Source organism: Lissotriton helveticus, chromosome 11 (assembly GCF_964261635.1).
Source record: "Lissotriton helveticus chromosome 11, aLisHel1.1, whole genome shotgun sequence".
Lineage (NCBI taxonomy): Eukaryota > Metazoa > Chordata > Amphibia > Caudata > Salamandridae > Lissotriton > Lissotriton helveticus.
The window spans coordinates 1066363719-1066381874 of NC_136072.1; the positions used below are offsets into that span (position 1 = coordinate 1066363719).

An 18156-nucleotide genomic window follows, 5' to 3' on the forward strand; every position below is an offset into this window, starting at 1 on the left:
ATGCAGTTTTACAGAGTTTGTGTGTTTGCAGTTACTCTGCCTCACCCTTGCCCTCCTCCTGTAATTACTACTTCCTTGTGTTGCTTCTCCCTGTCCCGCTCCTGCCTGTTGTTTCCCCACTGCCTCTCCGCCCCCTGTCCGTTGTTCCCCTCACCCTCCTCTAGCTATCTGCTGCTGTGCAACATGTTAAAACAAGCATTTGCAATGCAATAGGTCTCGTATTTACCAGAGTTGGAGCTATTGGCATTGTAAATGACAATGCCTTTTATTTATGTGTTGTTTTGGAAATAGATGGATAAAAAGGCACTGTCATTTACAATGGAAATAGCTTAAACTCTCTCAAATGCGAGATATTTTGCATTTCAAATGCATTTGGTGCCCATGCTAGCCCTCTGAGTAAATAAGACAAGCCACTGTTAACATAGTTAGGATTAGATAGGAAGATCTATGAGCAGCATGGATGGCGCTCATGAAGGTTGTTTGGGTTACTGCATTTCTCACCACCTTCTTAGTTAATAGAGTGCGTAAAGCGCTTAACAGGCCATTGCCCTCAGTCCACGGAATGTATAAAATATTGCCGGAACCTTCAGAAGGCTTGAATATCATAAGAACCGGCAGCGTTTTACTATCAGAACATATGGCACCTTACCTAATTGAAAACACTGCCCCATCTTTAAAAAAGTACACCTAAAAGCCAGCGATCTCACAATATTGAAACAACGCCATCAACTAAATCAACTAATAGCCGCTCTAATGACTTACCACCGCTGAACCATAATTACAATGTTTCCATTGTTAATGAAAAACGAGCCACCAACCAAAATCCTGACTGCTCACACCGCCCAGATAATGCTACAGAAAAATACAAAGAATGCATGGTAGAGGAACAGAGTGTAAATGGCACAGACTGTCAGGGAGAGCTTCAGACGCATCTTTATTGAGTATATGCAGAACCTAGTTCTGAAAGTTCGGGTCTCCAAATATTCTAACTGAGGGGTGATTTCTGGGTCACTAGCTTTCTGCTGCTGTTCCAGAGTTATTGTTTACAGTCACACATGCAGTAGTGATTGAATAAAGGGAGTTACCGCTAGAGAGTCGGGAGTGGACAATCGGCCTAAGAGTGTAAAAAAAGATGCGTATTCCGTTGCCGAATATCATGGGTGAGTGGACTAAAGCATTCAATGCAGGCCCAGGACCAGTGTTCGTCCTTTCTCTCCTGTTGCCGTCAGTTCAGATCGGAGTGGTTGACCAGGGCCTTCCATCCTCACGAAGTCGACAAAATGAGCATCGATGAATAATATCAAACATTTGGTGAGCAGCAAATTAGTAGGCCACAGACAAACGAGTAGTTTACGAATACACAAAGGCGTGCTGAGGGTCGCGGGTTATGCTTATTCAGTGGGACGGTGAGAAAACGTGAGGCAACACATGGCTTGAAGTTACAACAGATGGACCCACGCTCCCTGGCTGTGCCTTGACCTGCACAGTGGACGGCTGAGGACCCCAGACTCTACCCCAGGGTCCCCTGGTGAAACGCCGACTGTCACCCCCGCTGCACGAGCTCTCCCGCTGTGACAAGACGGCGGAATGTGCAGACAAAGGTAGGAATGCGGAGCTGTCACTGCTCCGGCCACCAGACCGGATTTACTCTAAACAGCCATGGGGCTGGGAGGGGGTGCCACAAACCGGACGCGCACACCTACTGCTCAGCTCCTCTGTATTGTGGGCAGCAGACCAGACCCTACTTTATCACCCTGTCCTGCACACAGGTGTGTGTCAGGGGGCGGGGAAGGGGTGCAGGCGGCCGGCTACAGAACTGATAACACGGACACGAATAACACGGACACGAATAAAGCTTTCATTTAACCATCTCCTCCCAACAGCAAGACAGTGATCCACGTGAGCAATACAGCAATGCAACATTGACAAAAGCAACTAAAAACAAGAGACAGGACAAATCCGGTAGCAAAAGCAAAAAAACGAAACTTACCAGCGATTGTTTGCAGACAAGCTCACGCGCGCGACGCCGACAACTCTTTGGTACCCCGCTCACGCGCGCGACGCCGACAACTCTTTGGTACCCCGGGGGTGTCAACTAGAGCTCAATTCTGTTTTTCGTGAGAAGTCCTGCCTCCTCATGCTTCTGTCAGTCACGCCCTCGAGCGCGCTCTCGTTTCTCCTCCCGCAAGCTCGGCCCCTGCCTCCCACCGCTTTCCTCGGCAAGCCGGTGGAAGTGCACTGCAGCTGCCCCACTTCCCGCGCCGGTGGTGGCCGAGGTCAGGGAAGATGGCGGCCTCCCTTACCCTCAGGCTATGCAGAGCCGGGCTACGGTAGTTGATGGTGTCCGTGGCTCCGCACCTTCGCCAAGGCGGCTGCAGGTTCCTGAGAAGCGGAGGGACACTGCAAGGTGAGGTGGTGGGAAGGACGCTGTAAGTGGTGGTAGTAGAAGGCTGTGACCGCTGAAGGAAGATGTGAGGTTAGCAGAGCACTGGTTCAATGCCTCGCACGTGTGTGCTTCACAGGAGACAGCGCCTGGCCGCAGCGCTCGTTCGCGTGCGCGTGTCACTTTCAAATCGCCTCCAAGGCGATGCGCGCGGCCAGGACTGTCTCCTGGGAAGCACACATGCCGACAATAGGGGCTCGGCGGAGACGCGCTTCGCGCGGCTAGCCGAGACCTAAAAATGGTCAATACTTGTTTCAGAGTTATTTCTTATTAATTGAATTTTCTTTGTGACATATTTGAAGAATTCTTCACATGTTTACTATTTAGGCATCATAATGTTCGGGGTGAGGGGCTCAGACTTTTTCATATACTGGAACAGTGAGCAAGGTGGTATTGGCAGAGGATGTTATTTGATCTTGGGTATAAGTAGATTTAGTACAGAGGTTGACTTATTTGTATTCTTTTATTAGTTTTCTGAGTATGGATAATAATTAGGGCAGTATTGGCTTTCTCCATTCAAGATCCACGGCCTGAACCGCCTCCTAGCTTAGGTTGAGGATTTGGAGAACCAAGGCAGTCTGTGATAATTGTTTAACTGCTGAGGCACAAGTTTGTCTACAAGAGCTGTAATGATGTTCTCATAGTTACAAGTCACATTTAAGATGTTTTTGTAAGGATCAAGATGCTTGATTTTTGGGAGCGCCATGCTCTTGTAGGGCAGATGAAATGAACATTTTCAGTGAAGGAGTGAATCTTCTGGCTTTGAGTGGCTTTGCTACATGTTGATTGAAATTAATGATAAGGAGAAATGGGCTCGTGATCAGACTAGTCTATGTTGATGGGGGGGGGAATCAGACTCAATTGGAGTAATTAAATATGAGTTTGTGTGTGTTACCTTCAGTGAGTGGGTAAAGTTACCAGTTGCTGGATGTTATGAGATCAGTTTGTTTAGTGCTAGAAAGTGTTTACTATTTTTATTACCCTAATCAACGTTGAAATTGTTGTGAAACATAGATGTTCTGCCCAGACCCAAAATAAAGAAAGAAGGTCTGCCTAATCCACAAAGCTGGGCATTGAAGAGCACTGGACTACCTTACAAGCTGGCTTGCCAATGCCAGTCGTGTTGGTTCAGGGAGGTTGACCTCCCTGAGCCTGTTATCACATGATGCGTTTGCATATAAGACTTGCCTTTTAGAACTCCACTCTATCCTGTCTAAGACTCTAAGTCAACATTCAGAAATTATACAAAAGTCTTCCGGCCCAGTAGTTGTAGATAGTCTGTGGCCACTAGTCATTGTTAAAGACGTGTTACAGGAACCATTTGTCATGGTGAGCCCCACGTTTGCCGCTTCCTCTGCAAAGTGGTGTGACTTGTATTCAAGAATCACAATAAATACAACGAAAATGTATTATTGGATTCAATTAAAATAAATAAACTCAAAATGGAAAAGTAGAAATCACCACCCATCCCAAACAGGTTCTTGAAAGGCACAATATGTTGTACCATTAGGCGTTTGATTCTGTGTGAAAATCAAGGACTAATATAAATGTACTTTAAAACGGGTCCTGTAAGATGGAAATGACTCAGAAAACATAAGGATCAAGAATCTTGATGTTCTATGTAATTCATGTGAAAAGCTGCACTTTTATTGTTTTTGTTATTTCTTTTTACAGCCGCTTTCTCTATCCTGGGAAACACTGGAAGAGTGGGGATCTTCTAGGAGATTCTGCAAATGACTTCCTTGAGTCTAATTGTTCGGGGAGCAAAGATGGAAAATATGAATTATTGAGCATTGCAAATGAGATCGTCATGGAAGATGTGAAAGATCTAATGACAAAAAGTAAGAATCTGAGGTCATTTAACAGATCTAAAAGCTATATTTGGTGTAGGGCTCATTAACCAGTAGGATCTGCCTATTAAATGTATTTAGACATGTCATTTCAAGGCTTTGATACTCCAGACAGGATATCAGATTTTACATGGGTGACAGATATACCCCGATTAATCCTGAAAGGGGGGAGGAGCGGCATGACTGTTTGTTAGCGTCCTTTTCAACTTGTGATGTGGACCAGGCTGATTGGCTTTGTCTTTGAGGAGGCATAGCTTAATTTTATAATCAAAAGCATTACTCTATCTTCAGTTTTATTCACTTCTTTCTTGTGGGAGGCAGTTCATGCTCCTAATATGCTTTCCTTTAAATAATGTATACATACAAACGTAAAAATACTCTTTTCTTAATATTTAATATTTTGAATTTCATACTATGTACCAATATTTGTGCAACTCTACTATACCAGTGGCTAGTATAGCACATAGAGAAGCACAACTATGCTATTTATTCCTTGGCCAGGTGCCTGCACCATCCTTTCACAATCTTTGCTTTCTGGGACTGCTGTTGGACAGTCATCTTGTTGTGCTGCCAGACTACTCCTCAGATCCTGGTAGCGACTCGGGAGCACCGAGCAAATCTGAAGCTGGTCCTGCATTTGCTGCCTAATGGCCTGAAGACAGAGTAGAAAGATTGCAGAGTTTGCTCAGAGGCTCCATAAATGCTTTGGTTCGCCTATGGTAGGGGTGTAGTACAGTTCAAGGACTTGGGGTTTGCAGGAGACGACTTGAGGTTGCAATCAAACATGCTATAAAACAGTTATTAACAGGGTCAATAGTTAGTAACAGAAATACCTTTGTTAGTACATAACCCAATTAATATATAGTGCAAGTAAGGCAGAAATAAGAATATTAAATGTCTCTAGCTATAACCATTCCTAAGTTATGACTCCGGACAGTTTAGGTTGTGCTGGCAGCTACAAGCAGTAGGTAACAACAGGACCAATATTATATCTGTCAATGTTATCCAATTGAAAATGTCACAAGGGGTTTCTTGTACGTACATCAGCAGATTGGAGATAATCTTCCAGCGAAAAGAGAAAGTGTACGATCAAAGGAGAATTGCACACGTGGTGGATGGAGGCTTTGAGGCACACAGCGACATGTAGGCACATTGAGCAATGAATCTCTACTCCTACTGCAAGGAGGAGTACTTTTCTGTACTATGGGTCTCCGATTCAGACTCTTGTACAGGAAGCCGGCACTGCCTCACCCAAGGAGCTAATGAGCTGAATGGAGGATAGTTTGGGGACTAGACTGCAATTCTTGTCTGGTTTAAACTAATATCGGGTTTTGTTGGATTGGAAATCATCCCAGGCAAGAACTTCATTCTGCTCACTTCTTGCTCCAGTCTCTAAAAGTCGTCTTACTGCATCTTTGTTTCTGGTGATGGATCTAAACCACAAATCTCTGTTGACCTTGGACATCAGGGTGTGTAAGCAAGATCTGGCAGAAGGCTGCCCTGGCTTGTTGGTGATGCAGCCAGCAATCATTATTCCTAGTTTGCTCCAGCAGCCCTTCCTAGGTAACAGCACCTAGACAGTCAGGGAGGCAATGGTTTCCTGGCAAATGATGGCTCAGCCAGTAGCCATAAAATCCAACAGGGCGGTGAGAGAAGAGTGGGAACTGACCGCACGGTCCCCAATATGTCCAGGAACGCCCTCTCCTGAAGAGCACCTGCTTGGTCAAACAGCCCTGACCAAGTCCAGTTTTTAGCATTACAGTGGTCCTCAAAAGTCCTCTAAAAACCCAGTTCATGTACCAGCTTATGTCTTCCAGTCAACATTCAATGACTCAAACTGCATTCTGATAACACCCCCCCCCCCTTCTGAATGCCCTGTGCAGGTTGCATTCTGAGTAGTCATGGCAAACATGTTGAACTCCAGGCTCTGTCTACGTAGATACAGGAGTGTTGGGAGTATGCTCTGCTCAAAACAAGCGCCAAGGGAGCTAGAGCTTGGGACAGAGGAACAACTCTTAGCGGTGTCTTTATGTAACCTCTAACTCTGCTCCTTCACAAAAAACGGATTTTCTCCTTTTGCAAAAGGAAGCAAAGTAGTCCCATACTATTATGTCATAGACATTGATAAAAGATATCCAACGATGGTCCAGGAAGGCCGGACCCATGCTAGATTTTCAGGATAATGACATACGATAACAACTAGGCGAGTTTCATTGTATGTAAATGTATCGTGAGTATCCTGAAAATGTATTTGAAAATGTTATTCAGGCAATCCACGACCAATGCATCTCGTTGAGTAAGTTCTCTGAGCAGACTGTTAAGGTTCATTGGTCAGCAGTTATCATCAGATTGATACTGCAGTTCTCATGTATTGAAGCGTGTGCTAATAAACTGCTAATAAGTTGTTTTCTAACGGCTCTGTCTCCATCCATACAAAACATAATAGTGCATTTGTTTTGCCCTTTTTTTGACTTACCTAGGATTGAGAGTAGCTTTTACAAGAATTGTTGTTAAGTAGGGTAAATTGGAAAACAAACTTCCCGTTTTCAAAAATTCTTTCCAAATTGTGTGTAAGGTCAACTTCTGTAGAAGTACAGATGTAGCACCTTTATTCATTACACCATTGAAGACAAGCTACGTGTGGTCATAGCTCTGGGCTTGCTTACTAGATATACAGAATTGGGCTGCATCTTTTGGTGTATTTATATAGGTCCAGGGCTGGTTAATATGTGATGAAAATGTGAACTCTTGCTTGCATGAATATTTTTATACTTTGCACAGTATAAAGTATTGAAACAAATCAAATTTTGCAAACTTGGTAGGCTCTGTGAGTTACTTACAATGTTCCAGCAGGTCAGATGAAAGCGCATCACACCGAAACCTTGCTGGCCGGATCACTGGCGAAAGCTCTCTGCTGTATCCTTTTGAAGACGAATGAAAGAGGTCGATGAGTGAGTGAATGAATGATTTTCATGTAGCCTTGAAGTACCCGATTTGTGAGCGCTGTTGTGATCATCCAGTCTTCTTAGTGCCAATTGCAAATGACAGAGATCTGTTTAAGGGGGATGAACATCAATATATACCGTTGTGGGCACTGCGTAGACATTGTACAAATGCACATTATAGATTTGTTTTCATCATCAATGTGGACTTTTCACCTTAAAAAAAGACTGGTGGTTGTGTTGGTCTATATTATAAGAATGGTATACCAGAATTTGAAAAACCGGGCTTTCTGGTATATGAGGCTTTGGGACCAGGGCTGTACTAGATTATTTAGCGTCCTAGGAGAATGCACCAACCGCACCTTACCCTAGACAGTAATGCAATGTGTGATATTTCCAGTAGACATCTGGCATCCCTTAGTTAATGGCACCCCGGAGTCTTGGGTGAGTTCATTCATATGGGACATCATGTTCTTGTGACTTTAGAAAGGGCTTCTTTCCTACCAACAACCGAGTACGGTTAGAGACCAATTAATGAAAAGTTAAAAAGTGAATTTCTCTAGAGTAAAAAAAGATCTTCAATTGCTGTGTTCAGATTCGGCTCCACCCAGCCTGTAAAACATATTTCAAATCACACAAACCATACTGCCTCTTGCAGTCGCACAGAGGCTTTGTTGTCTTTTCCTTTGTAGACACATGGATTCTGCATCCTCTTCTGTGGTAGGTGCCGCACAAAGGACATTGGCTTTGCTATCTCACACAAACAAGGAACATAGTGTCACTGCTGGCCCGTCCTAGCAGTATACAGCTGAGGTCTACAGTCTGTTCCCTGACACACCACACAGAAGGCTTAGCAGCATCCATTTACTTTGTTAGCAATTTCCTAGCAGTAACCTGCACACTTGCGGTGCACTCTTTCTTGCTCCCACTAGGCAAGGACGTGCCATGTCACGGTTGGCACGATATCAACTCTGTATTACTAAATTCACAATCTACTCATTGGCGTATGTAGCATTGTTTTGTTTTTCTTCTAGGCAGTCTTTCTCAAGCCATGCAGCTAACCTCTGAACAGCTGGCACAACCAGTGTCAATAATTTATTTGACCTTTTCTGTTAGATTTGCCATGGCCTTCAGATCTGGGGAGGTAGTGTCAAAGTGCTAGAAATGTACTAAAACCTCAGTTTCACTGTGTGCCCAGTACTTTCACCGTTGACACTGCAATCCCAACTCCAGCTTGAATGCTGATTGCTCTTTCTCTAGGGTTACAAGCAAATCCTCTACCTTCTTCAGGAAGTGTCTTTATCAAATACTTATCAAGAGAAATGATGGTCCATTCTCCTGTCCGGAGAAAGGATGGGGTCAAGAATCTCCAGTTCCTGAGACCATGCCTCTAACTCCCTTCTTCTGAGTAAATGAGCTGTGGATCAGTAACATTGCCAGGATGCCATGGGCCCTGGTGCAAGCAATGAAAATGGCCTCTTTGACTGCTGTTGGAGTAGTAAAATACAGAAATGATCAAGTTTCAGTGTGCCCCAAAATGCAAGATGCCACAGCTGCAAAGACTGAAATCTAGAGGGGATATTTAATGCCAATCCGCATATAACACAAGCCGCTTTTCCGGTCGGCTGGCTCGGAGCTTGAAGGCGTGTCTTTTATACATCAAGTTAATTAAAAAGGACCAGACAGCGCATGTAGCTACAAGAACTTTTATCCTAACTTTCACTGTGAGGCAGGAAGAAGGACATTTCGCTTGTGTGCACTCCTGTACCATCTGCGTGGGGTAAATGACACGTGTGCTGGGAGATATAGCATCATGAGATGCTGTTCATTAAGCAGTAACTGTTCTTTTGGGTGCTTTCAGAGAGATTGAGAAGTGAAGATGGAGACTTGTACATCTTCACAAAGGAGAGGCTCTTCTTCTAATGGCAGTCTCTGCAGACACACATTCTTGAGTTCATGGGAGAAACATGAATGAGCTGTGTCTTGTTTCTGCAATGAGACCGAAATTAAAGTTGGAAGATATTTTACTCCAGCATGTACATTACAGAAATGAAAGAATTGAAACATGATGATGTGCTTAGACATAATACAATGCTGTATAAAATATGATCTCAATATGAAAGACTACAAAAGACTACAGATAGGATGTGGGCCTGGAAAAAACAGACAGCCCACCCCGATCAAAAAAACGTCATCAGGCCTGTTAGAGACCATAGTAGAGTTGTTTTAGTCAGGCCGTCCTTTTGTTTAAAGAAGTGGTCCCTTTATGGTACTTCATTATATACTACCCTGTGGTATAAAATGTCAAGCAATTACTGCAATGATTAATAGAGCATAAGCAAAGGTGAATAGCAAAAAAAAACGTAAAGAAAATTCCTAGCATTCTAAACATGATCTTAACAGAATCCTGCACTATTATCTGTTGTTCTGAGGAAACATACCCAGTTCCCGCATACCTCAGCTGTCTGGGATGTGCGCGGCACTTGCTTTGTCCGCAGTTCATGTTATTTGACGTGTCATGCATTTGTCCTTCAGAGCGTCTACTCTGCATTGGACTCCTCTCTCGCTACCCTACCAAGGCACATTAGGCAAAAGCCATGGAGATATAAGCCTGAAACACCAGGCTTTGCGGGCCCTTGTTTTTTTACACGTTGCCAAACACACCACATATTGAGCTTTGTCTCTTCTATGGAATACATAGGTTTTCATCCTTCCTTCCATGACCCTGTCCTGACAGGAGAGTATATCCATACATTTGTAATGTGATCGAAATTCTAGTTCCTGTCTGAGACTGTTGGCTGTGAAGAAGTAGTTGATGTCTCAAGATGTGCTTATCCAACATTGCATTAGTAACTCATTTGCATGCACAAACCTTGAGTGATGTTTATTTAGGAGTTGTTTAATGTGTTGAGGTAGAAGAGGACGGCACTTTTGGCCATCAAAATTCTAGCAGGATTATTATGGCAGACACACCTAGCAGGAAAGTCCCATTAGTGAAATGCTGCATTAGAGTAGTCTGCAGCACAAACAGAACCTCCTTTTTGATGACCACATCCAGTGGTGTTTTCAGAAGGTGCTCCCATGTACAAAATTGCTTTGTCTGAATATGGCTGTTAGAGTGCTTGAAAGGATATTGAATTATTTAAAATAAATCCTGAACACATGATGCAGATATTCACAGGATGAACAAGGAGTTAAAAGGTAGCTTCAGTGTTACGCTACTATGTCAGTATGAACAGTGCACACCTTTCATATTACTTTTTCCTGATTGTGTAAAGTTTAGCAGGAGGATTCCATTTTTAGGTCAAAGCCTACTAGACAGTGCAGCTGTCTGGTTTGCTAACAACATTGTGGGTCATTCTGAAAGCTTCCCTGAGATTGCATTTCGCTCATTGCTTACCATTGGCTTAGTGTTTTATAACTCACATTTGCTTACTTTCTATTTGCTGACTTTATTTGTTTCAGGCTCTCCAGCTGAGTGTGTCCCTCCCATGGAGATTAGCCAATATACTGTATTCTTCCATGAGTGTTCACTTTCTGTAAACAGCCGTTTAACGCTTGTTCTTATCTTGTCACATTTGCTGTGCATTCAAAGCCAGACGTCAAATTTCAGGCTTGTTCTTCCGATGAAGCTTGGTATTTACTTTTCTTTCTCTAGCAAACACAACAAGATGATTGATGAACTGTTGAAACCTTTCAACCACGCGCAGATCTGGGTTTAATTCATCGTTCTTTTGCTCACTATGCCACCCCAGTTTGGACCCAGCCATATGCACATCAGTCTTGACACTGCTCCTCGTGCAATCCATGACTCACAACCCCAGGCCACTACAAAACGGCTAGAATCTCTGGTTCAAACCCTAACCCACTGAAGCGCGACTTTGGTAGCCAAATTGGAGGACCAAGAAGGGAGAGCAAGGAGAAACAATATCAGAGTGGTGGGGGTTCCCGAGGGGGTGGAAGGCCCTAGTGTAGACCTAGTTATGGAGGATCTAATACTAAACACACTGAAACCCAAGAGACTATCCAATTTTTTTTCTCTGTTGAGAGGGCCCACAGGGCGCCGATCCCTCTCCCCAGACCTGGGGCTCTGCTGAGGACGATTATTGCGAGAATTCTCAATTACTGAGATCGCAATGTTATATTACAAACAGCCAGAGTGAAAGGTGACATACAGTACCATAATGCACAGATTTGCTTCTTTCCTGACTTCACCCTGCTCGTACAAAGGCAAAGAAGAAGCTTTGAATCAGTGGAAAGGAACTTTGAGACCGCACCCTTAAATACATGATGCTGTTCCTTGCAAAACTCAGGATAATGGCAGAAGGCAAATCATGGCACGTCAGCTCCCCGGATGAGGTGTGGGAAGGGCACAAGCTCCGGACGAGAGCACCCAGAGCGTAAGAAGGGGAACGTAGTTCAGGTGAACTGGCAAAAACAGAACTGACAACAGACAACCAGGAAACAGTTTAAAGAGCCGGATGATCCAGCTAAACAGGACTGTAGAGTAGTGGATGGTAATAATATTGGGAAATTATACGTAAATGAATGAGGTGGGGGGACAGTTGTCAGTAAAACATGTCTCCGAAGCTTCTTCACCCAAATGATGAACACCCCCCTCAGTGGCTGAAAGAGTTAATCAAGGGGCAACAGGCACTCTGCAAGTAGACCGGTTGGGGTATGTTTTGCCTATTTAGCAGGGTAGCAGGGAGGGCGTGGGGGTTCTAAGCTGGGGGTTACTGTTTTGGTATTCTAATGTTTGCGTTTACCAGTTAGACTCTCAGGAGTGGATTGTGGAACACAAATGTCATCCAAGCATGGGGGGGGGAGCAGGGGAGGGAGAGGGTGTGGGTGATGAACCAAAAAAACAAAGGGGAACTTGGAGGATGTCCACAAATCAATAAAGATATGGTCATGGAATGTCAGTGGCCTCAACACCGGAATATAACGGGCCACAGTGTTGCGATGCCTTAGGCAGCACTCCCCTGATATTGTCCTGTTACAATAGTCCCACTTAATGGGGAACCAATGCAAAGCTTTGAATAGATATGGCTACATCCTACTATAACACTCTGGCGACACGTCAGGGTCCAAGGGTAACGGCATATTAGGCAAAAATCCCTTCCCTTCATTCAGGACAGATCCTGGACCGACCTGTTAGGGAGGTTTACAGCTGTAAGTGGGTCATGGGAGGGTAGGAGTCTGAATCTGTGCTCCCTCTATGCCCCTACCCCGGGGCAGAAATCTGCTGCACTGGACACGGTGGGCCCACTATTGGTGAAACTACCGGAAGGCCGGTGGGTAATTGGGGGGGACATGTACGATATTCTGTCGCTCGACTTAGATGTCTTGGGAGGATCGGCAGTAGAAGACGAACCGAACCGTTGAGGGAATTCCTTCATACCATGGGCCTTGGGACCTATGGAGACACCAACACCCATATACTATACAATTCACGCACAGTGCCACATCACGTAAAAGTCTATCCAGTCTAGACTATAATACTAACTCAGACACACAGTCTAGGGGAGTTCCACAAAGCAACACACATAGCAAGAGGGATGTTGGACCATTCCCCAGTAGAGGTAGGTCTGGAGGGCCCTCGCAGAAACCATACGCTGCCCCGAAAATTGACCCCTGGCGTCTTAAGGATCCAAAAATTAAACTAGCCGTCAGGAAGGACACCGGACAATTTTTTTAAGAAAACAAGGGCTCAGTGGCATCGACGGTAATACTCTGGGAAGTCTGTAAGGCGGTAATCAGAGGTCAAACCCTGGCATTAATAGGTGCGGCGCAGAAGGAAAAAAGGTTACAGTGCCTTGCCCTAGAGCAGTGTTTCCCAAACTGTGGTCCGCGGACCCCCAGGGGTCCGTGACACATACCCAGGGGGTCCGTAGGCAACAGTTTTAAAAGCACAGAAACTTTTCTTGTATAATTAGCAGCTTTCCAGCAACAATAAAAGTGTCAAGAGAATGCCAGTGATTAATGTACCTGCTGGAGAGCAGGGGAGTTTTGTTCAGTGGCAGCTTTGATATAACTAATGTAGCACAGAGGGTTAATGTGCCTACTGCAAAGAACGTGTAACATGTATCTTAAAAAGCAGTATTGTATGTGCCTAGGTTTGTGGTTACTGCTTTTGTCACAGAGTTTCTTTTGTTACTGTGCACTTCCTAAGTGACAATCGTAATCTAGCAGAGGGACCTATAAACTGTCATCAAAGACCTGCTTGCAAACTGCATGGTACCAGTTAGTAACTTACATTTTGTCCCAGTTATTCATTAACCTGATGCTGCTAAAATGATATATTTGGGTGGAAATACATTTTTAATGTTAAAGTCAATGCTAGCCACTGTGTTATGTTCTGAATCCTGAGTTTGTGCTTTTCTAGACCAAGCACTCTTTAAACATTTTATATACACACTGATTTACATGTATGATTCAATGTCTCTATGTGTGTGATGTAAAGTGCTCTGACATCCTACAATTGTATGAGAGATGTTATAAAACAAATTTAAATACATGTGACAGAGGGGCTATTACTTCAATATAAAATACTAAGGGCCAGATGTACGATCTGTTTATATATGCGCAAACTGGTTCGCGATCCCGTTTGTGCATGCAAAAACCTATTGAGCCATGTACATAGCCTATTTCGCGAGTCGCAATTTGTTTGCGACTCTCTAAATAGGTTTTGCAACTTGCTATTTGGAAGGGGCATTCCCTTCCAAATAGCGAGTCTCAAAACCATGTACAAATGTTTTGCGGTCGCAAAACAGTCACAATTACCACCTACTTCAAGTAGATGGTAATGCATTCGCAAATGGGAAGGGGTCCCTAGGGGACCCCTTCCCCTTTGCAAATGCATGCAAAATTATTTTTTAAGGGCAGGCAGTGGTCCCAGGGACCTCTGCCTGCCCTTAGAAAATGAAACGAAAACGTTTCATTTTCTTTTTTTTTTTAAATGCATTTTTTTTCAAAAAAACTGCTTTATTTAAAAGCAGTCCAGGACATGGTGGCCTGCAGAGCCCAGCAGGCCACCATCGCTGGGAGGGCTGGCATTCCCAATGGGCTCGTAAATTGCGAGAGGCTCATTAATATTAATGAACCTCGCAATTTGCGACCCCATTGGGAATCCCAAACAGTGTTAAATACACTGTTGTACATTTAATTTAGCGACTCGCAATTTGCCACTCCCAATGTGTCGCCAATTGCGAGGCGCTAAATGAAATGGTCGTACACCTGGCCCCAAAACCCTTAGTACTTTGAGTATTTGTTTTGTGTGCACACGTGTGTATTTTTTTTCGAATTACTGTTTTAATGTTTGAAATTTAACTCATACAAATTGCTTGGGGGTCCCTGGCTTCCAGTGGTGACTCAATGGGGGTCCTCAGGAGTCAAAAGTTTGGGAACCACTGCCCTAGAGGATACCATTTCCAAATTGGAAGCTCAGGTGGTGGTGAAAGGGGTGGGAGACACAGAGCTGGGACACCAACTGGGGCTTTGGCAGAGGAAGCTGAGAGACCTAGAAGAAGATGAGGCCAGGGTGCAGGCGAGGGAAACACAACACACAGACTCTATGAGGTGGGTGACAAGGCAGTCAAACTCCTAGCCTGGTTGGATAAAAAGAGAACTGAACACAATTGGGTACCGAGTATAGTAAATGAGAAAGGCTGAAGCCATGTTACAGGCAGTGAGCTAGCTGAGGCATTTGCCTCGTACTACGAGTCCCTCTACTCCGCCTCGGACCGAAAGTCGGAGAAGGAACGCACAGAGTTACTCCTAGACATTCACTTGCCAAGGCTATCCACAGAAGACTGTGCGATGCTGGGGGGGGACTTCTTGGTGGAGGAAATTAAAAAGCGGTGGGACCTAACGGCCTACCGGTAGAACTATTCAAATGTATGCTCGACCACGCAGCAGAGCACCTCCATAACATGATTATTGAAGCAAGGGAGGGAGGGGCACTCCCTCATGATCAAAGAATGGCAATGATCATAGTAATACCTAAAGAAGGCAAGCCCCCTACCAATTGCGGATCATATCGACCCCTATCTCCATTAAACTACGAGGCCAAAGTACTGCCCAAGGCCGTCTCAATTCGGCTCTGTAAAGTCATCACCTCCCTCATTCATCCAGACCAGGCAGGATTTATGCCCCATAGGAGCGCGTGGCTTTACCTGTGATGGCTGTTTGGGGTCCTCCATATAACATTAGAACAAATCACAAATCTATTTGCCCTGTTATCGTTGGATTTCAGAATGGCCTTTGACAATGTGAAATGGAAGTATCTATTCACAGTCTTGGGCTGCTTCTGTCACGGACCTAAATATGTAAGCTTGATGAGGCTTCTCTATCACAAACCTTAGCGAGGGTGCGAGTCAATTCTGTGACGACTCGAGAATTCGAGCTGCAGAAGGGGACATGACGAGGCTGCACACTATCCCCGCTTCTGTTTGCCCTGGCTCTAGAGCCACTGGTTGCATGGGTACGGCAGGACCCCTTGATCTGGGGCATCCCTATCTGGGATGAATGGGAGGAACGCATCTCCGTCTATGCTGATGATGTACTATTATATGTCGAAAGACCCAGGCAATCAGTGGAAAGAATACTGCAGATCTTCCGATCAACGGAGATCATTCTGGATACTGCATCAACTGGGACAAGTCGTTGCTGTTTCCAATGGTGGGGGGCGCACCAGCTGTCACCTCGGGTGTAAAGTACCTGTAGAAATGTCCTGCTTTAAATTCCTAGTGATACACATAACTAGGGACCCACGTGAGTTTTATTAGAAACTAGCTGTACCCGGCACCGCGTTGCTGTGGCTCAGTCTGGTTAAATAGAAAAGAAAGAAAAGAGTAAGTGCACGTTTTTAATATGGTTAATTTCACAATGTTTGTGGGTATACAATATGTTTTTGTTGTTCCATTGTCTGTGCAGATATAGAGATTGTGTGGTTTGCCGACGCTAGAACACGCAACATATAATTGGCCATGTGAGAAGCAATCTGTGTCTAGATCTAAACTGCACAATTCGAAAGATTGGCCCTGAGCTTTGTTATTTATTATTTTTGGTTGCATCGTGTTCTTTTAAATTATGTTGCAAACTGAACCAACTCCTCCCCCCTCCCTCCACCCACTTCCTGCTCTGCCATCCTGACACCAACTGTCCATCCTAATATATGTAGACTATTGTCTCTATGCGTCCCTTGTAGTTGTTGCGCACCAACAAATCGATAGGGTCTGTTCAGACTTTCGATTAAAAACACGTGCGTATTGGCCACGCGCGTAATATATGTAGACTATTGTCTCAATGTGTCAGAAACACCCACGTATTGGCCACGCGCGTATTCAAATCCAACGTTGTGTATATAAAAACACGTGCTTAATCGAATCCAACGTTGTGTCAAAATTGCAAAGCAATCGGTGAAGAACTTTCGGAGATTTATGATTTTAAACAAACGAACATTTACATTTTTATGTGTCTGTACGGGCTTTCGATTACTAACACGCGCGTATTCGACATGTGCGTATTCGAATCCAACGTTGTGTATATAAAAACACGCGCGTATTCGAATCCAACGTTGTGTCAACATTTCAAAGCAATCGGTGAAGATCTTTTGGAGATTTAAGATTTTGAACAAACGAACAGATACATTTTTATTTATATAGATGCCGAGATCTGCAAGATTCTCTATAGCACCAAAAGCTGGCGCTCTCTTCCTCTCACACTAATGGGCAGTGTGGCGCTATTTAAGATGATGACGCTCCCACGGTTGTTATATACAATCCAGAACACACCAGATGAGATCTCGAAGTTATTTTTTCAGAAATACACTTTTTGAATTTTGAAGAGTTTGTCAGATTTTTACAGTTGCAACATGTCTTTAAAATGAAAGTGTTCCTAAATTTATGTGGTGGACGACACCTATATTACTTCCTTTAACACCAGTTAAGCTGCAAATCATGTCTCCCCCTCCATTTAACATATTAGTCAACATTAATGATGAGTTGAGAAACAGCAGCCCAGTGCTGCTGTTGACCAGGGGGCCACGTGTAAAAGTCATAAGGGCCACATGCAGCCCCTGGGCCGTACTTTGAGTATCTAAAACTTGCCACTCCATTCTCCGACAGGCCATTCCACTCTAAAACACTGCACTCCACTCCAAGTCATTCCATTCAATTCCATTTCACTCTTCAATACGTCACTCCACTCTATGCCACTTAACTCTACGACACTGAAATCTACCCCACTCCACTCTGACACATCATTCCATTCTACACTACTCCACTCTATGACACGCCACTCCAGTCTACATAACGCCACTCTGTGCCACTCCCTCTCTGCCACTCTACGACACCCCCTCCACTCTTTGACATGCCCCTCCACTCTTTGACATGCCCCTCCACTCTTTAACATGCCCCTCCACTCTTTGACATTCGCCTTCACTCTACGGCATGCCCCTCCACTCTACGGCATGCTCCCCCCCACTCTACGGCATGCCCCCCCAACTCTATGGCATGCCCCCCCCACTCTACGGCATGCCCCCCCCCCACTCTACGGCATGCCCCCCCCCCACTCTACGGGGTGAAAATTGCAAAAAACACAGTTGATGGACAGAATGTAGAACAATGTCATACAATCACCCCAGTACAAGGATCTGGGCCTAAATCCATCATTTTTTTGCACTCCACACCACCCTGGGTTTGACACTGGCTATATGCAAATCAGCTCTGACCCTGTGCCTCATGGGAACAGTCCAGTCCGAACTACCAAGCCATGTCTTTCCCAGACCGGAATCAAGCATCCAAGGACCGGTTTCAGGCTATCAGCCTTCATTCAGCCTGGATAGCTTGACTCCAGTGGTGTGGAGAGCCTGGGACTCACGTCTGAGCATACCCAGCCAACTCGGGGTGAAAATTGC

The 18156-nt window shown here is 44.7% G+C and overlaps 1 protein-coding gene across 4 annotated transcripts in view; it reads left to right on the forward strand.

Annotated features, from left to right (window-relative positions):
• GTF2H3 (general transcription factor IIH subunit 3) overlaps positions 1 to 18156 on the forward strand; it is a 99667-nt gene that overhangs the window by 55759 nt on the left and 25752 nt on the right. For 2 of the 4 annotated variants that reach the window (XM_078667617.1, XM_078667619.1), the window contains exons 4-6: positions 4118 to 4284; positions 7144 to 7209; positions 10407 to 10436. In XM_078667617.1, coding sequence (XP_078523743.1) covers positions 4118 to 4284; positions 7144 to 7209; positions 10407 to 10436 — 263 coding nt within the window. The remainder of the gene's footprint in view (positions 1 to 4117; positions 4285 to 7143; positions 7210 to 10406; positions 10437 to 18156) is intronic. The other 2 variants (XM_078667618.1, XM_078667620.1) reach the window with 1 other exon arrangement.